Source organism: Squalius cephalus (assembly GCF_949319135.1).
Source record: "Squalius cephalus genome assembly, chromosome: 3".
NCBI classification, from domain to species: Eukaryota; Metazoa; Chordata; class Actinopteri; order Cypriniformes; family Leuciscidae; genus Squalius; species Squalius cephalus.
This window is the reverse complement of record NC_137124.1, coordinates 53,238,915-53,263,509: the sequence shown is the minus strand read 5'-3', so window position 1 is coordinate 53,263,509 and position 24,595 is coordinate 53,238,915. Positions and strand designations below refer to the sequence as shown.

Below are 24,595 nucleotides of genomic sequence, written 5' to 3'. Positions count from 1 at the left end.
TCAGGTCGGCACAGAATGGGTGTCTGTATCTGCAGGAATGAACTGCTCTCAGCAGGTTTTGGATATGAATCTGTTACGGTACCTTCACACCAGTCATCCTGGAGCACCCGCTGCTGACTTCTTTGTCTTTCACCTGATGGACGGCAAGAACCTCTCTCCTGCTCAACACTTCCACATTACAGTCAAAGAACTGGAGAAAGGTGGGCTGCTGCTTTTATTTCCTGATGATATGCGTCCTATATTCCAAGAGTTATCAGCAAATTGTTCAACTGAGTCAGTTCTTTTCAAGTCTGCTCTGTGCTGATCTGCAGGAGACATAGCATTGTTCCTGAAGCCTGTGAGGTCTAGTCGAGGGGAGCGTGTGGTTCTCACCACGGACGTCTTGCTGGCGGTAGACGGCACTGACAAGCCAGAGGAGCTGCTCTATGTTATCTCTGTACCTCCAGCACATGGTCATGTGGAGCACATCAAACACACCGGCGTGAAAATTGAGTCGTTCAGTCAGCTGGACGTAGCAGCAAACCTGGTGTGTTATGTACATGACAACAGAGCCACTTCACCTAAAGAGACCCTGCAGTAAGGACCTCATGCAAGGACTGATGCAGTCTGTGTTCATCATCAACCTTTTTTTTTAAATGGTTGAATCATGCAAAATAATGTTATAGTTTTATTTTTTAGAGTTATTTTTTCCCCAAAAATCAAAATAAATAATACAAATAATATTTAAATAAATATTCATAATGATGCAATGATGTTTTAAAAACATCTAGGAGCTTTTTAAGCACAAATTGCACACAATTAATTATTAAATATAATAAATATAAAAAGAATTAAATATTAATATATTAATTTTTTTTCTATTATATTACATTTAACATTATTTTTTAAAAATATTTTTATATACTTTTTGACACTAGGAGCATCAGTAACATTTAGAAGAATTTTGATATTATATGGGCAATTAAGCACAATTTGTACACATATTGTAAGTACTGTAAATAAATCAATATTAATTAAACATTAATATAATCTGTAATGTGTATATATACAGTGTGTATATATATATATATATATACTTAAATGTATATATACTTCAAATGTTGACTACTAAATAATAACTATTTATTATTATTTCTTGTGAATATAGGCTTACCGTCAAAATATAATTTCTTATTTCTATATTTATTTATTGTGGGGTGAAATATTACCCAGATGTGAGTAACCTTTTTGTTTATCTTAATTTTTTTCATTTTATTGAATTCCTGTGCGGCTGTGATTACTGTCCCATAAAGGTTATTGATTAATTTGTCCTTTGTGTCTTTGCTCCATATGTCTACATTATCCATAGGTTTGTGGTCAGCAATGGCATATCAACTCGCAACGGGACCCTGGAGATCTTAGTGGAAATGACTGATAAGGTTCTGCCCACACTAGTGCACAACACTGGTCTACGGGTTCCCCAGGGGTCCACCATAACTTTGACACCTGATGCCATATTCCTGGCTGATCCTGACAGCCCACACACTGCCTTGAGCTACAAGGTGGTCCACCCTCCCCAGTATGGCCAGTTGCTTTTGAAGGGACAGACACTGGTGGCTGGTAGCATTTTTACCCAGCAGAACATTCAGGATCTGGCTGTTTCATACAGACACTCTGGAGGAGCTTCTCAGATCGATCGCTTCAGATTCACAGCCTCTGACAGCACAGAAAGAGGATTCCTGCTGGACGGAAAAGTGCAAACTGAGCCGGTCTTCTTCATTCTTCAAGTTAGTTGCAATCATTTGTTTTGGAAAAAAATGTTATTTATTCTTTTGTACCTATTTTTAAAAATTCAAAAAGGTATGCACTGTAATATTTTTTTTTTAAATCAAGTTCAAACAGGAGATAAAAAACAATGCAGACATTTCGGCTCTCTGCCTTCGTCAGTGTAACAATTCAGTGGTTATATAGAAAACACTACAAATCTTCAGGTGATCATAATCAGACAATCAATCCACAGACTCTATTTCAACTCCATCTGGAACAACAAATCAATAATAATAATAGGAACAATAACACTTCAGGAAAAAATGACATTCATAAACATTGTGACCCAAAAAAAAATAAAAAAAAAATTACAAAATAATTTGGTAACACTTTACAATAAAGTTAATTAGTTAGCATTAGTTAATGTATTAACTAACATGAACTAACAATGAGCAAAACATTTGTTACAGTATTTATTAATCTTTGTTAATATTAGGTAATAAAAATACAGTGGTTTATTATTTGTTCATGTTAGTTCACAGTGCATTAACTAATGTTAACTAATACAACCTTTGATTTTAATAACGTATTAGAAAATGTTGAAATTAATATTTAACTAAGATTAATAAAGTATTGTTAATTCTTCATGTTAACTAAGGTAGTTAACTAATGAACCTTATTGCAAAGTGTTACCAATAATTTTAAATAATCATAATCCTCTTTTAAACCCAAAGGAGACATAGCAAGAGAGGCGTTTTGGATGCTTCATTTACAGACTAAGTTATTTATCATATCTCCACCACGGCGGGAATTCATACATTTTTCAATACCTAACATTTAAGATGTTCAATATCATGATTATACTCAATAAAGTGTAGCAATGGGAGAAGTAACAATCATGTCTGCAAATGTCTGATTTGTGTTCACTCACTCTGATTATTGTTTGTCTGTCATTGTTTTCCAACTTTTAATCCCGTGAAATGATGTGTGTGCCACAGATTGAAGCTCTCGACAGCTCAGCTCCACAGATAGCAGTGCTGGAAACCCTGTGGAGAGTGGAGCTCCTCAAAGATGGTCGTTATGGGATCTTTATTTCCTCCAGAGAGCTTAAGGCTCAGGATAAGAACTCTGCAGACGGTGATCTGATCTATCACATCCTCAGACCGCCTTACTTTGGATACCTGGAAAATTATACCAATGGTGAGAGGTCTGTCTGTCTGTGTATCCATCTATCTAGATCTAGTCTTCCTGTCTGTCATAATGTGTTTACATCCTGTATAATCTTTGACATGTCCGTAGGTGAGTTTGTGAGGCATCGTTTCTCTCAGAGGGATCTGAACAGAAGGAATATCCTCTACATCATAAACTCTGCTCTGGACTCTTTAACTGACAGCCTGGAGTTTTCCGTGTCTGATGCACTGGGCAAATCTGGACCCTCTCACAAGTAAACCTTGCGCTTTGAAATGTTGTTTAAAGAAAAAAAAAAAAAAAATATATATATATATATATATATATATATATATTTCCATTGGCCATAAATAGTAATTTCTTATAGCAATATAATGTTTTTGTATTTCTCAATGTATCATGGAACATCACACCTCCACACATACTGTACACTTGAATGGCATGTTGTTTGTGTATATTAGGATGTGTAATATTACTCCCTCTGTCAGATTGGAGTTTAGCTGGGCCAGTGTGGAGCTGACCAGGACTGAGTATATCATATGTGAGAGTCAGGGGTCAGTCTCACTAACCATCCAGAGGAATGGGAATGTGCAGGACTCGTCTTATGTGACTGTACAGGTATTGCGTATAGCTTTATTTGTTTATTTGATTGTTTTTTTATTCTTCTGCAGAAAAGGATTTATATATATATATATATATAACATTTTTTTTATCTCCATAGGTGAAAGAACTAACAGCATCTGCTGGAAAGGATTTTATATCAGCTTCATCTTTGATTCAGTTTGACCCAGGTAAATTGAAACACTGGGATTTTTTTTTTGGGGGGTTTTAAAGGGGGTGGTATAATGGTATAATGCCCTTTTCACAAGATGTAAAATACGTCTCTGATGTCCCCAAAGTGTGTATGTGAAGTTTTAGCTCAAAATACCCCACAGATATATTTTTTATAGCATGTTAAAATTGTCACTTTTTGAGGGTGAGCAAAAACTCACCGTTTTTTTGTGTCTGTCCCTTTAAATGCAAATGAGCTGCTGCTCCCGGCACAGAGGGCGGAGCTTCAAGAGCCTTTTATGTTCAAACCGGAGTCGGACAAAGATGGAGAGACTCAAGAAGAAGTGACAACATGTAGAAGCAACAGGACATTTCTGAATGATTAGTTGATGAATTTATGTAGCTGATGTGGAGTTCTTCCAGTCATTGATTAGCATATTCTGTCATGATAATTTATAAATCACATTCCTGGGGTGGAGGTCTATGTCAATTTTAGGGTTAGAACCCATGAAGAAGCTCATTGTGGTCTCTACCAGCCGTTTGTTGTAGTCCTTAAAAAGTGATTTCTGTAAAAGAAAATATCTCCCTTTGCTTTGAACTTTGAGCGTGGTAACTTTGCAGATGTTTATGTGCAAACAGCAACATTACACATTAACTAAAGTTAGAAAATAGAAATCATAATAATTCAATGCTTTAAAGGGCACCTATTATGCAAAATTCACTTTTACATGGTGTTTGAACATAAATGTGTGTTGGCAGTGTGTGTACACAACCACCCAACCCTAGAATGATAAAAATCCACCCAGTGCTTTTTTTTATAATCCCCATAAATCATAAGCACTGTCTCAGAACAAGCCCTTCTCAGATTTCGGGGCAATGTGACGTCACTTTGCACAGGCCCCTCCTACGACTGTTGACTGACACTTCAGTTTGAGCCTAGACCCGCCCTGAGTGAGCTGTACACAGAGTCCGCCATTGTTCGACACTTCAGCAGCTGTAGACAAGAATGTCTCCTAAGCGATTGAGGTGTGTTGTTGTTGGATGTAAGAATGAACTTAGCAGTCTTCATTAACTCTCGTTGTTACTCGAGGATGGATCTGTACTGTTTGTGATCCAGCTTACGGTCTCCGGAGCGACAGGCCTAACGTGACTGGACACGGAAGAAATGAAAGTGAGAGCGCGCACTTTATGACAGCTCATCGAGTCATTTTACGGATGTAAAGTTTACCAGTTTATTAAGCACCCACTGAAAAGGTGTGTACATTGGTTTACTGTTAGTTGTAACGAGTGTTTTGTGTTCTTCGCTGTGTATGTTGTTGATAATGAAAGGGAGAGAGAGAGAGAGAGTTTATGGATAAGACTTTAATGCGCACTTCTTATACTGTGTTTATTCAGCTCTTACAGAGATTCTCTGGAGTAAAACTAACGCTCAAACTTCACTGAACTCGTCAGTATATTTTGGTCATCATTCGGACGGGGTCTGCTACAGCAGCTTGTATTAATAGTGGATAAAAGCAGATGACAAATAAGTTATAACCATAATTAAACTAAACTATAAGTTACCTGTTCTATGTCCATACATCATATATTCTCTGGCTCTGTGGGCATTATTGTCCGACTCTGAGTCGAAATGAACAGCGTTACTGAGAGTTTCTGTTCTGCTATTATCAGATGAGATTGTCCTGGCTCTGAGCGCGAGCTCGTGAGGCTCCGCCCCCTGGGCCGGCAGCAGCAGTTAATTTGCATTTAAAGGGATACACAATAAAACAGCATGTTTTTCTGAGCTCCAAAAAATGACATTTTAAACATGCTGTAAAAAATTATCTGTGGGGTATTTTGAGCTAAAACTTCACATACACACTCTGGGGACATCAGAGACTTATTTTACATCTTGTGATAAGAGTCATAATAGGTGCCCTTTAATCATTGCTAACTTGTCCTTGCGTCTTTTCTCAGGGATGGTCAGTCGAGTATGGAGAGTGGAGATTGTTCAGGATTCTTTAGAGGAAGGTGATGAGAAATTTGAGGTTACCTTGGTATCTCCGGTGGGTGCAGTGCTGAAAGACAAATCTAAAGCCACCATCTTCATAAAGGACACAAATGGTTAGTGCAGATTGCCCATATATTTGGTTGAACAGTTCCTTTAATGAATATAGCAATAATTCAGATCCTACTTTTTTCACATGATGATTAAAACGTCACGTAATGTCTGTAAAGTCATTTGTTGGGTGTTTCTACAGGGCAGTGCAGAGAGAACCGAATCAAAGCAGGAGCTAGTATTCAAGGCCAGGAGGTTGAGCCAGGCCCGTACCCTCAACACGGCTCCATCCAGGTGGAAACATTACCTTTCTCTCATGGCTATATCAGAGGTGATGGAGATATAACAGCTGAAGCTCCCTCCACTGCAAAGAAAAGACTCAGAGTCATTGGGAATGGAAAAGTGGTATGTTAATATGAATATACATACATTATATATATATATATATATATATATATATATATATAATCTGACCTTTTCTATCTATCTATCTATCGGTATTATTTATATACTATTATGGTATAAAATTAGCATACTATGTATGTTATATACTATAGTATAAAGGTTTTAAATAGCTTTTAAATATTAGTTTTCATTTTCAATTTTAGTTTCTATTTAGAAATATAATCTTCTATTCCTTTTTGCTTTATTGTCATTTAAGTTTTAGTAATTTCAGTACTTCCAGTTATTTCTCTTAGCTGCCATGGCAACATTTATTTAATTTTTATTAAATCTAAATTTTATTTGTTTACACTATACATATATTTTCTGTATTTATATATATATTCGGAATACTCTAAAGCACTTTCATCCACAGGTTCAGCCTTCGGAAATCATTCGTCATGGATCTGATGTCGTTTATAGAGTAAGTGGAATAAAACAATGGCAGTAGAGGAGATGTGTAGCTGCAGTTGTATCTGGGTTATATCCAAGAACATTATTTATCTTAAATGTTGATGCTATAATTTTGTTATTATTCTTAACATCATATTAATATTATCAATAACTTACAGTATCACGGCATGGTATCGATGGCGGTGGAGGAGGACAACGCTGACTCCAGGGCTGACAGAAAGGCACAGGTGCAGGTGACCAGCTGGGGGCAGCAGCGCGCTCCTTCACTCAGGACAAAACTACAGCAAACTGACAGAGTTCTGCAGCCTTCTGGGACTCGGGTAAGAGTTCTGTGAGCGTGTCTTGAAATCATCAGATTAATTCGAGTAATCTTGTGCAAATAAACCTGCGTGTTTGGTTGTCTCTCTCCCAAGCCTTCTTCTAAACCCTGTTCCCCAGAGCTCAGTGGCTTCCTCCATTACAACGACAGCTCAGGTCAGATGTTTCACTGTAATGGAGTCTCTTGGAGGCCCTGGACACCTTCTAATGAGGTCATTCACATTCATATTTAGATTAAATCATGGTGACTGGATCTTCAGTTTCTACATTTCATGAGATGATTGGAATATTTTCTTGTCTTTTCTGTACTCGCTCAGACTGTGAAAGCACAGAAATGTCCTCGAGGATGGACGTACCACAACGACTTCTGTTATATTCTGAGCACAGAGCGCAAAGCCACGTGGAGCGCTGCGGTGCGGGCCTGCAGAGAAAGGTGAGACAACACGCTAAAAAAACAATAATACCACCAATTATGACTTAAGGCTAGAATACACTCCTTTTGTCCCGATCTGCAGTCTGGATGAGTCGACAGTAGTTGCTGAATGTCAGAGCCAGTCTGCTGATTTGATTCGACAGATTTCACAGAAAATTGCGTAGTGTATGATGGACCTGTTTTTTTTTTTCTTTTTGCTTCAGTCTTTGATTTCATTCAAAGATATCAAATATGTGATTTTTTTTAAAGTTGGCCTGAAACAAGTCTTTTCTTCCCTATTGTGACATCTGAGTGAAATGGCTTCTCAAAAAAGCAAAAAAGTTGGATGGGACTTGATCAGGTCTGCGTAACAAAACTAGCCTAATGACCAATCAATAGCCTAAAAGTAGCCCTATGACCATATCCTAAATATCAACTCAAAATATGCCATTCTCACATCTAAAATACATATTTTAGTCACTAATATCCAAATTGAAAACAACTAGGTATATCGTAGTGATCATAAACAAACTTAAAGGGATACTTCACCGTTTTTTCATATTAAACTGTTATTCCCTTAACTAAGACGAGTTGATACATACCTCTCTCGTCTCAGTGCGTGCACTCAATTGCTCTGGCGCGCGGCGACACTTTGATAGCACTTAGCTTAGCCCAGTTCATTCATTAGCATCCAAACAGAGATGAAGTTAGAAGCGACCAAACGCCTCCACATTTTCCCTATTTAAATACAGTTACATAAGTAGTTAAACGCCCAAGTATGGTGACACAAAATAAAACGTGGCGCTTTTCTAAGCGGGTAAAAAGGATAACTATAATGTATGGCGGAATAGCACTTGGGAGCACTTCGACTCGGCACAGTAAAAAGTCACGGATTTTTCAGACGTGACTTTTTACTGCGCCGAGTCGAAGTGCTCCCAAGTGCTATTCCGCCATACATTATAGTTATCCTTTTTACCCGCTTAGAAAAGCGCCACGTTTTATTTTGTCTCACCATACTTGGTCGTGTAACTAAAAAAACACTGTAGTATTCAATAAAATATAAGAATGGTCAAGTTTGTGACTTTCATGTTGACTAACTAAATACTTGTTTCCTCAAGCTTCAATGGAAACCTGGTCAGTGTTTTATCAAAAGGAGACATGGACTGGCTGTGGGACTTCAGTGAAAGAAAACCTTTTTGGATTGGTAACTTTTTTTTTTGTGAATAAAACTATCTTTGCAGTCAGTTTGATTACGACGAATGTCACATTTGTTAAGATTCTTTAGCGCAATACGATTTAAACACGAACTCATCGCTCTGTTTTTTCTTGAACCACAGGTCTGAATGATCGTGAAAGTAAAGGCCGCTGGGAGTGGGTGGGTGGAGAGCCTGTCACTTACACCAACTGGAGGCGGAGCCCTCCAAAAAACAGGAAGAAGGGAACAAGGAAGTGTGTCCTGGTCTGGAGGAAGACGAAATGGCAGATGCGAGACTGTAAGAAAGGAAAGGGACACCGTTATGTGTGTTATGTTAAAATGTGAGACTGCTCACAGCATGTGAGGGAATTCACAGCAATCATGATGTGACTCCTGTAATGTGGTTGTTTGCTGTCAACTCACTGTTCTTTAGTCCAAGGGTGACGTGACCACGGCTGTGTCTGAAATCACACTCTCTTGAGTAGGTACTTATTTTGAACAAGTAATTACTTCACAACCGCTAAAAAAAGTACATTCTATATAGTATGAATGTAATCTGGAAGTACTACATTCGCCATGTTGACATTATCATGTGACCTACCAGCGTCAATTGTGTCGCTTCACTGTCATTCATAAATCCTCTCCCGTGGTCTCATGGGATAGTGAAGTGTCCATCGTATGCACACTTCAGGATCTCGCCGGAAGTAGGTCGTCATCCGGGTATTTCTTCCCTACTCTTTTATGAGTAGTGAATCCTGACATACTTCACACACTGATTTTCACATACTATATAGTAGGGAAGTGTGTGATTTCGGATGCAGCCCACATCTTTTCTAACTCAGAGGACCGTCATGTGTTGTAATGTAAATGTAATATATGCTACTCAATCTCTATGTATTTATTACTGTTTGTGCTCTGTATGTTATGGGACCGATTTTCAAGAAATGGTCTTGGATTTTGAAGCTATGTAGAATTTTTAGCTAGCATTCGTTTTTTAGTTCATTAAATGATTGCTATATATATCTGAATACGGTCAATGCAAGGACCCCTACTTTAGAATAAAAATTCCTGACATATTAATGACATCTGAAATGAATGCTCTATTATTTTGATTTCTCTGGAAATTATTGCTAACTAATAATTGTGTCCGAGACTGAATATACATCTTTGAAGAATTACAATAAATATTCTAGGCTTGTTGAATTCAAATAAATCTTAAAATAAATAGTATGCATATAGTTCATAACAAGAGATTAACATATACAAACTTTGATAAGCAATGTTTTTTTTATTTTTAAGAACTCTACCATTTGAAAGTTTGGGTTCAATAGGGTTTTTTTTTTACTAAGAAATAATTTTATATTCAGCAAGGATGCATTTTACGTCGTTACAAAAAATGTCTATGAACTTCCTATTAGAATCATGAAAAACTACAAAAATATTAAGCCGCACAACAGCATATTAGAATGATTTCTGAAGGATCATGTGACAGAAGACTGGAGTAATGATGCTGAAATTCAGCTTTACGTCACAGGAATAAATTACATTTTAAAAATATATTCAAGTAGAAAATGGTTATTTAAAATTTTTATAATATTTCACAATATCACTGTTTTTACTGTATTTAACATTCAAAGGTTTATGAAAGAAGTGTCTTTTCTTAGTGTAAATATTCACACAAATTAGGCAACCATGTTATGCTTAAATAAATCAGTTTATTAAAAGTTCTTAACCAAAATGAACTACAATATTATAAAAGTTAACATAAGATAAAAACACCTTTATCCCATCTTTACGTATAAAATAAGGCACTATTCAGTGTTCTGCCAAGCAATATACAAAATATCATACAAATAAAAACTAAATGACAAAATGTACAAATCCAAATATGAAAAAAAAAAACATTTCATGTGCCCAAATAAAGTCAAGTTCCACCATTTACAAACAAATGACATACATTTCAATCTCCAGTGTCCATGATTTCTGTGCACATTGAAAAACTCAACATGGGTGACAATATTTAAAGTGGCCCATTTTAATAACTGATCAGGGACTAATTTAATAAAAAAAATAATAGATATCACACACCTAAACCAACAAAAAAGGCCAAGAAACATTTAAAGGAGTTCTTACCAAATACAGGAATGGTTTCACATTTAGCAGCTTCACCCTCTGGAAATACAATCAAATCTTTTAGCAGCTCTGCCGTCCAAAAACAATCGAAACATTAAACGATTTAAGAGAAAATCAGAAGCAGAGAACAGAAACTCATCCCTCCAAATGAACAAACGCACCGTGGGGTCGGAAGACAATCCATCCCTCTTATTCTTTCACTTTTGTTAATCTTGTTAGTCTTAATTAGTTAGTCATCAAATATATTTGAGCCTACGGAGTGTTTTGGAATATTTTCTTCTAAGTTCGGTAATATTGTTCTCTTTTGGCTTGAAAATGTGCAAATGTACTGTTTGATACTGCCACACACACACCCTAAGTGTAGAAAGACATGTTCCAAGAGAAGGCCATTGAACATCCAGTGATCCAGAGGTCTCAGCGTCCACGCTTCACTAGCGCTGTGTGTTTCTCACACGACACCTGATGTCATAGAAAGCCGTGTTCGTCCAGTCCTTTCACTGAAACTGGGTTCCATTTTGCAGTGGGTTTACTGGAAGCATGAACTGAAAAGAAAAAGAACATTATATCAGTATTATCAGACTAGTGTTAAGTCTGGCAGCTCAGTAAAACATCTATACAGTGTGGGGTAGATTACGTCCAGATTGTAGTCTGGTACAGATTGAATGAAAATTGTAGTTGGTAATGTAATCTGTTACATTACACATTTTAGGTAACGTATTCTGACTACTTTTGACCCAACTCATTTATCCTTAATTTGAATAGGAATATCTTATTGATGTCATATTGATACAAAAATACAAAAGAAAGAAAGGGATTCAGGGTTTCTCAAACTCTGGTTTGAAGGAACTGTAGTGGGTTAGTGAGGTCATAAAAAGATAAATCATGGAAATGCCAAATGAAAATAAGTAAATACAAATCAACATACTAACAACACACATTTTATTTGTTTAACTGCATGTCATGTGATCATTAATCGGCATCAGAGAACCTGATCTATCCATCCATTTATCCATCCATCCACCCATCCATCTATATTACTACCATCCATCCATCCATCTATCTATATTACTACCATCCATCCATCCATCCATCCATCCATCTATATTACTACCATCCATCCATCCATCCATCCATCCATCCATCCATCTATATTACTACCATCCATCCATCCATCTATATTACTACCATCCATCCATCCATCCATCCATCCATCCATCCATCTATATTACTACCATCCATCCATCCATCCATCTATATTACTACCATCCATCCATCCATCCATCCATCCATCTATATTACTACCATCCATCCATCCATCTATATTACTACCATCCATCCATCCATCCATATTACTACCATCCATCCATATTACTACCATCCATCCATCTATATTACTACCATCCATCCATCCATCCATATTACTACCATCCATCCATCCATATTACTACCATCCATCCATCCATCCATCTATATTACTACCATCCATCCATCTATATTACTACCATCCATCCATCCATATTACTACCATCCATCCATCTATATTACTACCATCCATCCATTCATCCATCCATATTACTACCATCCATCCATCTATATTACTACCATCCATCCATCCATCTATATTACTACCATCCATCCATATTACTACCATCCATCCATCTATATTACTACCATCCATCCATCCATCTATATTACCACCATCCATCCATCCATATAACTACCATCCATCCATCCATCCATCTATATTACTACCATCCATCCATCCATCCATATTACTACCATCCATCCATCTATATTACTACCATCCATCCATCCATCCATCTATATTACTACCATCCATCCATATTACTACCATCCATCCATCTATATTACTACCATCCATCCATCCATCTATATTACCACCATCCATCCATCCATATTACTACCATCCATCCATCCATCCATCTATATTACTACCATCCATCCATCCATCCATCCATCCATCCATCCATCCATCCATATTACTACCATCCATCCATCCATCCATCCATATTACTACCATCCATCCATCCATCCATCTATATTACTACCATCCATCCATCGTCTGTCTATTTGTCTGTCTTTCTGTGCAGAAGGTCTATTTAAGATCTATTTATTGAAATTCTATATTTTAAAAAATAATAAATGATAAATGAAATATAAATGAATGATTAATCAATGTGCTACATTGTAACTTAAGACAATAACTAATCTTAATGTTATTTTATTTCATTTTTACTATTTATTTTAGAAGTGACTGCATCACCAACAGTGACTGAAATGATCCCAGTAGTTTATTAGCAGAGATGCACATGTATTTGAGACTCATTACCTGTGCTAGCTATGACTCTGGTGTGCGATGGCGCCTGTGTTTCTGAAGGAGATGGTGACACTCTATCCCCATAATCACTTTCACCAGATGAGGTGTGATCCCCGGCTCTAGAGTCGACCATCATATGAAGCCCGGGTCTCTTTTTATGGTACTTGGCACGGTAAGTGTCCGTCATGCAGTTATCCACAGAGAAATAAGTGGTGGGGATCCCAGGAGAGCCGACCACAGGTTTAGGAAAGATGGAGAACTTCTCCTCACCCTCACTAGCTGACAGATCATTCCTCTCCTGATCAGAGGAGCCAGACTTGGAGCTTGTGTCCGACGAGATCATGTGCGATTCAGTTGAGTTTTCCAGCCACTTCTGCTGGATGCTCTGGGACAGGGCCGAGCCGTTCCGGGGAAGGCGCTGAGGACTGGGTGGGCAGGGATCTTGCAGGAGGTTTCGTCGGTTCTCTGAACTCAAGATATGTGGTTTTGGAGGCAACGGTGGAGCTGCGGCGTGAGATGGAGTCCGAGAGGGAACCTGAGGAGGCATGTCAGAATGTGACGACGAATCCTCCAGCTCGGAAAAGGGACCGGCAAGGTCATCGGAGCTGTTCCACTCCGAACTGCTGGTCTTGGTGAAATAAGGAGGGATGGGGTTCCCGTTTACCGCATGTGGTCGTTCTACCTCAGTCTTTTCCATCTTCTCCTTACCAGGAATGTATCTAAAAGCTTGCCTTCTGCAGGAGGAAACATAGCTCTGTTATATTTAATAACTACCTTATAATTGCCCATATGATCCTTGTGAAAAAGAAGTGTGCTTAATTGTATTTCTTGTAGTGTACTTCAAATCTTAAAAGTATGCTTTAAAAAAAATATACTCCCAGATAATATTATATCAAATAATCAGCCAGTTAAATGACTGTTTCTTTACACTTTTAAAAAGTGTACTTTGTAATAATGTCAAATTAAGTTTTTTATACATGTACATTTTAGATCGTTTTAATAATCCTGTCGTGCTTTAAAAGAAGGACACTTATTTTGATTGTTGACTAACATACTGAAGCAAAGAGTAATTGATTAGAATTTTAATTACATTTATTTATTTAATGATAAATAACATTTATCATTTAAATCCATATATTTTAACTGTACTAAATTGCAACTTTGTCATTACATACTGAACATATTCAAATATACGTGACGTAAATGTTTCAATAGAAATTACATTAATGTATATTTTAGTTTACCATAAATGCTTGTCAGTACATTCGGCAGTACACTTTAACCATATTTCAAAGTCAATAGAAGTGTAGAAGTAATTATGAAATTTAATAAATATGTGGTTAAATCCTACTTAAGTGGGTCACAATCACTCTAAAGTTCAGCTAACTGCATTTAATCAAAATTTTAACTAATACATTTTCATTTAATGGCTATTAACATGCAATTAAGTATCCAAAACACCAGATTCATTTCAAGCAATTATATTGTTATAAAGTATATTTCTATATGAACTCTTTTTAAAAGTTGTGCTTAAGTACACTTCTTTTTCACAAGAGTAGACACTGCAATAAACTACTGAAACATTTCCATCAATGACCTGAGTCACATGTATACACAAATATGCACAAAATGTCCTTTGAAAAGTGTTTATTCCCATAGAGCCCAAAGCTTATGAAGGGTCATCGATTTAAGAACAGAATTATGCCCGTTATTAGACGAGACGAGAGAATTATGCCAATTATAACAGTGTCAGTGACACTTCAAAATGTTCAAATGCATTGCATTACAGAGAGAAATATATATAATAGCTACATATATAATAGCTATATATATATATATATATATATATATATATATATATATATATATATATATATATATATATATATATATATATAAGATTTTTAAGTATAAGTGTGGCTTAAATACATTTTGGGACAATGTGTTTATGGTTTTATACAACTGACCATTTCTGTATATGGATAGTACACAAAATAGCATGGAGAAGATTCAAAGCTTCATATTTCCAAATAACTTACCTTGGAATAACAGGACTCATGGAACGATCACGTGCTTTCTTTTGGTAGTCACCTATAAGATAAATGATTAAAAACATATGTTTTATGTATAGTTCCATGCATTCTTTAATGTGTAGTTATTTTTAAAATTACATCTCAAATGAAAAATAACGTGAACAGACAGAATATCTCCAGACAGACTGAGGCTGAATTGGTCTGATATGTCAACTCCCAGCTGTAACATTGACAGTGCAGACGTGTTATGTGGTTCAGTGAGGATGTGTCTCAGTGGGGCATCTGGCGGGCAGTGCTCAGCGGGGGCTTTGGGCCTGTCTGAAGTACACAAGTCCAAAGAGAAAGGGCCCAGGCTGGGCCATCCGGTTCAAACCAGCTTCTCTGTGCGCGCCACTGGCTTGTTAACAATGAGCTCAAGGGGTAAACGCGATCATAAAAGTGCCCATGCCATGCCAAGTGGTCAGAGAGCTTGGATTCTAAAGAGAAAACAGTAAAGCTTTCAATGTGTTGCTGTAGTGACCGCACCTTTAAATCTGACTAGCTGTCAGGTGGACTGTGGGACATATAACCACACAGCTGCATGCTGGGAACACATTCACAAGCAATGGCGCACGAAATAACAGTGAGATTGTCAGGGAAGACAGCACCACTGTGCAGAAACCTCAAAACAACAGTGCAGTTTTCCAAAGAATGATAGAACAGCTACTTAATTAAAGGTTTCAGGAAATCCAAAAAAATATTTTTTTGACTTCAGTATATAAACTTTGAGACCATCTTTAATGCTAGTGCACTTCTAAAAGTTGACCAAATTAAATTTTATGCATATTTACACTCACTGGCCATTTTATTAGGTAAACCTGTTAAACTGCTCATTATTGCCAGCAACTCAATGCATTTAGGCATGTAGACATGGTCAAGACGACCTGCTGAAGTTCAAACTGAGCATCAGAACGGGGAAGGAAAGGTGATTTAAGTGACTTTAACGTGGCATGGTTGTTGTTGCCAGACGGGCTGGTCTGAGTATTTCAGAAACTGCTGATCTACTGGGACTTTCACGCACAAAACCAGGATTTTCATCCTCACTGAACCACATTCCACTGAGCCTAGAATGCTCTAGGGTTTACAGAGAATGGTACGAAAAAGATCAAATATCCAGTCCAATAACCAGACTGGTTTCAGCTGATAGAAAGGCAGCAGTAACTCAAATATCCACTCGTAGGTTCACCAAAACTGGACAATAGAAGATAGGAAAATGATGCCTTGTCTGATGAGTCTCAATTTCTGCTGTAACATTCATATGATAGGGTCAGAATTTGGCGTAGACAACATGAAAGAATGGATCCATCCTGCCTTGTATCAATGGTTCAGACTGGTGGTGGTGTAATGGTGTGAGGGATATTTTCTTGGCCCCTTTAGCATCATTTAAAGCCACAATCTACCTGAGTATTGTTGCTGACCATGCCTATCCCTTTATGATCAGTGTACTCATCATCTGATAGCTATTTCCAGCAGGATAAGGCATGTCCATGTCACAAAGCTCAAATCATCTCAAACTGGTTTCTTGAACATGTCAATGAGTTCATTATACTCAAATGGCCTCCACAGTCTCCAGATCTCAATCCAATACAGCAGAGCTTTGGAATGTGGTGGAACGGGAGATTCGACAAATCTGCAGAAACTGCGTGATGCCATCATGACAATATGGACCAAAATCTCTGAGGAATGTTTTCAGAACCTTACTGAATCCATGCCACCAAGAATTAAGGCAGTTCTGAAGGTACTAGCAATGTGTACCTAATAAAGTGGCCGGTGAGTTACATAAAGAAAATAAGAATGAAAATGAAACACTAGAGGGAGCTAAAGATAAAAACTTCACATTACTGGGTAGACAAGTCCATCATAAGGATTTCAAATTTGTTTAGCTGTAAAAGTTCAGCGAGTCATACTTTGATTGCTATAACATCACATTAATATAATTTAACAAAAAAAAATAAACAACAACACTTACTGAAGCTGAACTGCAACAATACATTTCCATTTACTCTGATAATGCATACTTTTACAATAAAACACAGAAAAAACAGAAAAAAAAAGAAATTGGCAAATGAACTCTTTAATTAGTCTTACACTTCCTTTCCTTCATGGGATCGCCGGTTTGTCTTTGAATCTGAGCACAGTGGTTACCCTGAGCTCAAGCCCCCTGAGATTCAGCCAGCAGTGACTGTGTATGTGTGTGTGTGTGTGTGTGTGTGTGTGTGTGTGTGTCTGTGTCTGTGTGGAGTGAGATGTATCAGCACACACTGCCTTTCCCTTCCTTCTGTTATTTTTTTCCCCAGCGCATTAACAACTAAATCCCTTTGGCTAGCATGCAATTATGAGAGGATTGGACTTTAGACCCCATTTTCTGTTTTTTCAAGCCTGTCGTGTTTAAGCTGTTAAGCCTCATGAGAAGAACCTCCATTTGATGGCCATGACTTGCAATGTTGGAGCTGAAAACAAATAAATAAATAAAACACTGCTGAAGTTCAAAAGAAACCACCACCCCTAATATGACATTCTGGACCCTCCATATGACGACTCCCTCCATCAGTGCAAGTTTAGGGGAGTTTTTCCCTTTGTTTAATCTTCCACCAAGCAAATATTGGAAATCCAATTGCTTAGGAAAAAAAAACAGCATCTCTTTTCAAGAAGCCGCATGATTTGATATCATAATCTTTCATGTATGCAAACAGTGAGGGATGATTATATATGATAAAAAGTATTCAGTGTTCAAAACTCAAAGTATGAGTGATTCTTGCCTTAATAAACACCACTAATAAAAGATAATCGTGGTCAGGTTCGATTTGTTATGAATGACTAAAATAAAACTGTGATGAATAACTTGTGAGTAATATTCTTAACGAGCACATCACCAGCTGGTGTCATAAAATCGGTGTTATTTTAGTATTACTTTAATATCTTGAATTAGCTTTTATTTTTTTCAGTTTTTATATTTAGTTTAAGTTATACGTGCTTGTATTTTATTTTATTTTAAAAATATTTCTACTGTATATGGACTTATTTTTATTTTAAGTATTATTTTTTAGTAATTTTAGTACTCCAACGGAACTAGAAATGAAAACGAGAAATGTGGGCAACTAACCGAAATAATTTAAAAAAAAATGTTTTTCAACAAAAATTACAATCATTTTTCTCAGCTTTATTTCAATTACCAAAAACAAACATTTTAATAGTTTGGTAACACTTTACAATTCAAATCCTCATTTGTTAACATTAGTTAATGCATTAACTAACAAGAACTAACTATTTGTATTTTTACAGTATTTATTAACCTTTGTTAATGTGAACAATCACATGTGCAGTCAGACTGGTTTCAGAAGTTGAGGTAGAGCTCAGATCTGACTGATAGTTCGGGAGTGGTGTTAAACTCGAACCATACGTCAACACTCAACGTTTAAACCAACATGAGATCACTGCCAGCTCAGCAGCCGAGCGACACACACCTGTTCTCTACGCTCCATAGTTGAGTGAATCAGGCCCAAACAAATCAGCAGCAAAATCCCATGGGCTAGAGGGCTTAGCTGGAACACACGGTTAGCTCTGGAGATTACAATTAAAAAGTGTGTGATAACATATTACCAGTATATGGTGTATGCATTACCAAGTAATTCATTACTGTAAGGTAATTTAATTAGAAGAAGAAAGTTGATTTAGTAAAGAAAGATTTTTCTGTAATTTAATTCCAGTTATAATGCAAATGCATTAAACACTGTATGGACTATATAACAACTCAAACTATAGTGCATTTAACATAAAAATGTAATGCCTAATGTTAAAATGTATGTTTTAATGTAACCTTCCTTTAAATACTTTTATACAATTTTAAATTATTTATTTGAAAGAATAAGCAGTTTCATGTCTATCCTTGTATTGTTCAACAGCTCGAGGTTGATATGGGATTTGGAAAGTACTTATGCAATAGTTTTTAAAGAGAGTAATTAGTGCAGTAAGTTGAACATGTACTATAACTCGTAGCTAGCTAGTAATGAATTACTTTTTTTAGAGTGACTTACCCAACACTGCGTATTACAGCTAAATGAATCTAGTAAAGTAATACTTGCAAATATATATTCGTATAGATATGAATCACATTAGACAAGGCTGAACTGGATCTGCCAAAAATATTTCCTGATGTCTAAGAATAAATATTTTCCACAGTGCAACAAGATCTCTCTTAAATGCTACTTAGAGAACATCTCTTTTAATGTGCCATGCAGGAGATACCATGATACAAACTCTCCACCATATTCATACGTTCACATTTATTTACTGGGCCAAACATCAAAGTAAATGGACCGGGCCATTCTCAAAATAACAAACAGCCCTGTCTTCATTTAGGCCCATTTAGTTTACATGCAACATCGCATTAAAAACTACATTTGCATTGCTGAAGGCAGCAAAAGAACAAAGATTAAGTTTTGTGTAAGGATTTCAGACTTTGGTTCAGTGTAAATTACACATCAATGTCATGACACTCAGCAATGTCAGCATGCATGTGTGTGTGTGTGTGTCTCTAGAGGGAGAACAGCGAGTCTCTGTAAAACCATTCAGAGCAAACAGCAGTCCTGACAGGAAGATCAACTGTCAGGGGTTCGTCTGTTCAACACACTGAACTATCAGCAACTCCTGCTGGTCTGACCTTTACAAGCATCTTATGGGATACGAAGCACACACGGCACACTAAAAACTGAGCGCAGCACTGTCACTGAACAAGAGGACTACAGAGACAATGAGACCGTTCCATTTATGAGCAAGAGAAAGCACATCCTGCCAACAGCTCTTAAAACCCCTCTGCCGTGCACAAACAAGGACAATGTTCAACTGCACTGTTTACTGAAAGCTTGGGTTGTTAACATGGGATTTAACATTTCCTTCCTTTGCAATACGAGCACAGGAAGAGCTGCCAAAAAAAGTTCTCAGCATGCAAGTCACACTTAAAAATGTATGAATTTACATCTTCAAAGTAATTATTTTTGCGATCAGGTGATTTTTAGTGGATCCAAAGTAATAAAACTAACTTGTGTGTTAAATGTTTAGCTTGTGCTGCCATTTAATTCGATGTCATTCACATATTTAATCATTTAAATATAATGAATTATTATAATTATTAAAAACGGTGTAGCTATCAATTATTAAACTATTTTAATCTATGTATAATTATTATATATTATATATAGTGTTTCTGAGACTGGAAGGGTTTGGTTCATGTTGTCGACATGTTGAGAAGACGCTATTTTCTGCACTGCGAGAGCAGATCCACTTTGCATTCACTTCAAAAGGATGAGCACCACTATACGGAAAGACCATACGGAAAAACCAACGCAATTGTTACTGTAAGAATCGCTGTATCAAGCGCTGAGGAAGGTCCAGAGCTGAAATTCAAATATGGTAATGGGTGTTTGGTTTCCGACACGCACTGTGGTTGACTAATCACAACAGACTGGGCCATATGACCAATCAGAACAGAGTAAGCTCTTGGAAAGGAGGGGTTTAGAGAGACTGAATCTTCGAACAAGTCATTTTAGGCTCTTTGAGAAATTAAAAGGAACACGCCGACTTTTTGGGACTTTAGCTTATTCACCGTATCCCCCAAAGTTAGATAAGTCCATACATACACTTTTCATCTCCGTGCGTGCCGTAACTCTGTCTGACGCACACCCACTGCTAGCCTAGCTTAGCACAAAGACTGGAGGTAAACGGCTCCAGCTAGCATACTGCTCTCAGTGACAAAATAGCGCACTGCTACTTCAGCTCTGAGCGAACTCTCTGCTCCTCACCACGGGGCTTCTCAGGCGCTGCAAGCAAATCACTCCGCAGAAGTAGCAGTGCTTCGCCTTCTGAGAATATAGTTCCCAGTATGTATACGGTTAGAAGATGGCTGTCTCATGTGACCTTGTTATTTGTACACGCTGTGACTATACAAATCACAACATGTAAATAGGAAAATGTTGGCGTTATTTTGTCACTTATTGGGATTAGTATGCTAGCTGGAGCCATTTACCTCCAGTCTTTGTGCTAAGCTAGGCTAGCGGTGGGTGCGTCAGACAGAGTTACGGCACGCACGGAGATGAAAAGTGTATGTATGACTTATCTAACTCTGGGGGATACGGTGAATAAGCTAAAGTCCCAAAAAGTCGGCGTCTTCCTTTAAGTGATGTGCAGTGTATAATATAAGAAAATTAAAAAGTGTTTTTTGACCTTGGATGCATATATACCTTATGTAGGAGACTTCAAAACAAAAGTAGAAATCATTTCATAAGAGGGGCAATTTAATATTAATTTAATTTTGTAGTAGTAGTAGTGAGGATTTTATTTAATACACTTTCTCTTATTTTATTTTTTATGATTTCTGCTCCATTGGCAATTGGAATAAGGCCAGTTTAAAAAGGCAACACACACAACACATTTGAACCAATTCCAAGCTGACATTTGGAAAGGACTGTCAAATCAATTTTGAAATACAACTGGATATTAAATGTAATGTAATATTGCAGCTCAAAAAAAGAAGAAGAAGAAAGTAAAACACATATCTGAATTGTATTACTGTTTAAATGACTGCCATCTGGGTCTGCCAAATTATAAACATCATGCATCTCTCACTGTCTAAGACCCCCAACTCATTTACCGTCAAAAGAACGCACATCCATTATTTCCCACGGCAGTGAACACTTCAACGCTCGAGTCGCAGTGAAACACCCTTAAAGGCGAGCGAGAGGACACAGCCTGAGAGATGTCCTTTCTGCTTCACTTCTTCAGCCCATAAAGCTCCCATAAACCACCTACAGCGGGGTAAATAGACCCCCACCCTGGCCATCACAACACACTCACACATACACAAACAGCTCCCAGCGCTGACAACCAGGACAAATGATTCGTCCCCAAACACGACCCCATGTGCACCCTTCACTTCACCAGTTCATCTGGAACGAGAGTGCTGATAACAGCCGTGACGGGTCGTCTGAGGCCGCACTGCCATATTACAGATATATATATTATTTATTCATATTTTTAATTAACTCTTGTTTTCATTTTCATTTTAGTTTGTTTTAGTAATTTTGTTATGTGCTTTTCCCAGTTTTTTTTATATTTCGAATTTATCTTTATTTAAGTTCTAATAATTTTAGTTCTTAAACCCACTTAGTTGCCGAGGCAAATTTTCAGTTGAAGTTTTTCATTTAATATTTATATTTTAGTTGAAGTTTATTTCAATTAATGAATGGTTTTGAATAACGACGCCGGTTTTCACGGTACAGTTGAGGTTCGAACTCTTATTTTAATTTCTTCACCATCAAAAACAGTAATTCTTAGTTAGTTAATGAATAATTGTTTGCTCTTATCATTATTTATTATGTGTTAAGCTGACTATAGCGGTTGTTTAACACTCTGTGTGGGGTTTTAATCGACCCCCAGCCTCTGTGGGGAAATCTTTCAAAGGGTGAGAGATTGACAAAATACACACTTTGCACTCGTTTTCCATGCTAACATCAAACATATTTTTGCAACATGCCAACATTCAAAAACCAATGTCAGTGTTGTTATTGCCAGCTAAAACGATTATTGGTAATTGGGATAAAGCTAAAATAAAATGTAAAAATCTGAAATATTGCCTTGGGAACTAACTGAAATAAGTACTAAAATAATTAATACAAAATACAAAAAAAAAAGATAAAAGATAAAAAAAGACAAAAGAACATAAAATTCAGCTAACTTCAGCTAAAATTAAAATGAATACTGCTTTGCAATATTACAAATACAATATTAAAAGCTAACTCAAAACATGAACAAATACTATAATAACACTGATCCACTTAAGAGGTTGTCATCTAAACATGCGGCCTTAGAAGGCAGCTGCTATATAGGCAGTAGGTAGTGTACTAGATTTGAAAAGGCAATTTCTGATAACACTTTTAACTGAGAAGCCTCTGCGGGTTCTTACCGTAGAAGATGGACGAAGATGAGATCTCAGCCTTTGAATCCTCATACCTCCTTTGGTAGTTTGGGTCCCTAAAAATACACAATGCATTGAACTCAGCAATGTTGTATATGCAAAGTTGTATTTGGCTTAAGGGGTGGTTAAACTAGATTTTAGAATACACATTAAAATCTTAGTCTTTCACATGATCATTTTAAGTTCACATTTGGTGAGCTTGAAATATTGTTGAATGTGTAAAATGAAAAGAAGTTCTAAAGTGGATCTAAACTTGGCTAAAAATCAAACATGGACAAAACTCTAATTTTGGCTCTGTCACACAAAAGTAATATACAAGTTTAATGCAAACTTCATACTTAAAGTGATAGTTAACCCAAAAATTTCAATTGTTTTGACAGAATTTTAATTTTCAGGTGAACTATCCCTTTAAACTATTGTGGCGGTCATCTAGTGTGACCAGCTCTTTAGTCAGTCCACATTAGTTCTTCCCAAGCCTAACCTTTTTAAGACCTTAAACAATGACGTAAACACCTCCACCTAACATTACTGCTACATGGTGTACTCTGATTCACAATGACAACAAGATATGCACAGCTAGACAAGAATTTGATACCTTATCTGACAAAGAAAAACATTCAAAAGTGTTCTTTGCCGACACAGCTTGAACACAACACTGTTCATAGGCATATCTTGCATGTTGTTTACTTGGTTTAAAGAGACAAGCAAGCAAACAAAAACAATTACTCTATACACTTCTTTCAAAAATATTACCGATTCCAATTTCTTTTGAAAATGTTTCTGATAAGTATTTTATAGGGTGATAACTTGTAAAAAAAAAAAAAAAAAAAACCAACGGTAAAAGCAATATTGTGAAATATTAGCATCATTACTCCAGTATTCAATCTCAAATGATCCTTCAAAAATCATTATAATATGCTCATTTTCTGCTTTAATAAAACATTTCTTCTTACCAATGTTTGAAAACAGTTGTCCTGGTTAATACTTTTGTGGAAACCGTGAATTTTTTGATGGATAGAAAGTTCAAAAGAAAAGCATTTATTTGAAATAGAAATCTTTTGTAACATTATCAATGTCTTTACTGTCATTACTCATTACTAATCAAATTAATGTGTCCTTGCTAAATTTTTTTTTAAAAAAATTAGAAAAAAATGGCCCAAACTTTTGAACAGTAGTGTATATTAAAAAAAATTAATCGATAATTTTTTTTATTAAAGGGATAGTTCACCTTAAAATGAAAATTCTGTCATTTACTAACCCTCATGTCGTTCCAAACCCTTACAACTTTTGCTCATCTTCGGAACACAAATGAAGATCTTTTAGATAAAATCGGAGAGCTTTCTGTTCCTCTATTGACAACCCAAATTCAATCTGTTCATCATATAAAGCGACCGTGTCTCTTTAGAAAATTTGGACTAAACCGCTCAATTCATATATTAGTTTTAAGATCTCTTTAAGATCTTTTTGAAGTGTCCAAAGTGGTAGTTGCATAGTCAATGGAGGGACAGAAATCGCTCAGATTTCATCAAAAAGATCTTCATTTGTGTTCCGAAGATGAAC

At 36.6% G+C, this 24,595-nt stretch overlaps 2 protein-coding genes across 9 annotated transcripts in view; one reads left to right on the top strand and one right to left on the bottom strand.

Moving 5' to 3' along the window:
* Positions 1 to 10,597, top strand: part of frem1a (Fras1 related extracellular matrix 1a) — a 39,725-nt gene extending 29,128 nt beyond the window's left edge. Inside the window, exons 23-37 of the mRNA XM_079865492.1 lie at positions 5 to 200; positions 312 to 576; positions 1,349 to 1,766; positions 2,745 to 2,946; positions 3,046 to 3,190; positions 3,423 to 3,552; positions 3,656 to 3,725; positions 5,662 to 5,808; positions 5,946 to 6,148; positions 6,561 to 6,608; positions 6,757 to 6,918; positions 7,012 to 7,128; positions 7,234 to 7,349; positions 8,447 to 8,532; positions 8,666 to 10,597. Of these exons, the coding sequence (XP_079721618.1) occupies positions 5 to 200; positions 312 to 576; positions 1,349 to 1,766; positions 2,745 to 2,946; positions 3,046 to 3,190; positions 3,423 to 3,552; positions 3,656 to 3,725; positions 5,662 to 5,808; positions 5,946 to 6,148; positions 6,561 to 6,608; positions 6,757 to 6,918; positions 7,012 to 7,128; positions 7,234 to 7,349; positions 8,447 to 8,532; positions 8,666 to 8,868 (2,508 nt within the window). The 3' untranslated portion in view covers positions 8,869 to 10,597. The remainder of the gene's footprint in view (positions 1 to 4; positions 201 to 311; positions 577 to 1,348; positions 1,767 to 2,744; positions 2,947 to 3,045; positions 3,191 to 3,422; positions 3,553 to 3,655; positions 3,726 to 5,661; positions 5,809 to 5,945; positions 6,149 to 6,560; positions 6,609 to 6,756; positions 6,919 to 7,011; positions 7,129 to 7,233; positions 7,350 to 8,446; positions 8,533 to 8,665) is intronic.
* The window catches only part of usp53a (ubiquitin specific peptidase 53a), a 53,022-nt gene continuing 38,221 nt past the window's right edge, over positions 9,795 to 24,595 (bottom strand). For all 8 annotated transcript variants that reach the window (XM_079865455.1, XM_079865453.1, XM_079865454.1 and 5 more), the window contains 4 exons: positions 23,024 to 23,091; positions 15,034 to 15,085; positions 13,007 to 13,728; positions 9,795 to 11,198 (listed from right to left, as the gene is read on the bottom strand). In XM_079865455.1, the coding sequence (XP_079721581.1) occupies positions 11,122 to 11,198; positions 13,007 to 13,728; positions 15,034 to 15,085; positions 23,024 to 23,091 (919 nt within the window). In that variant the 3' untranslated portion in view covers positions 9,795 to 11,121. The remainder of the gene's footprint in view (positions 11,199 to 13,006; positions 13,729 to 15,033; positions 15,086 to 23,023; positions 23,092 to 24,595) is intronic.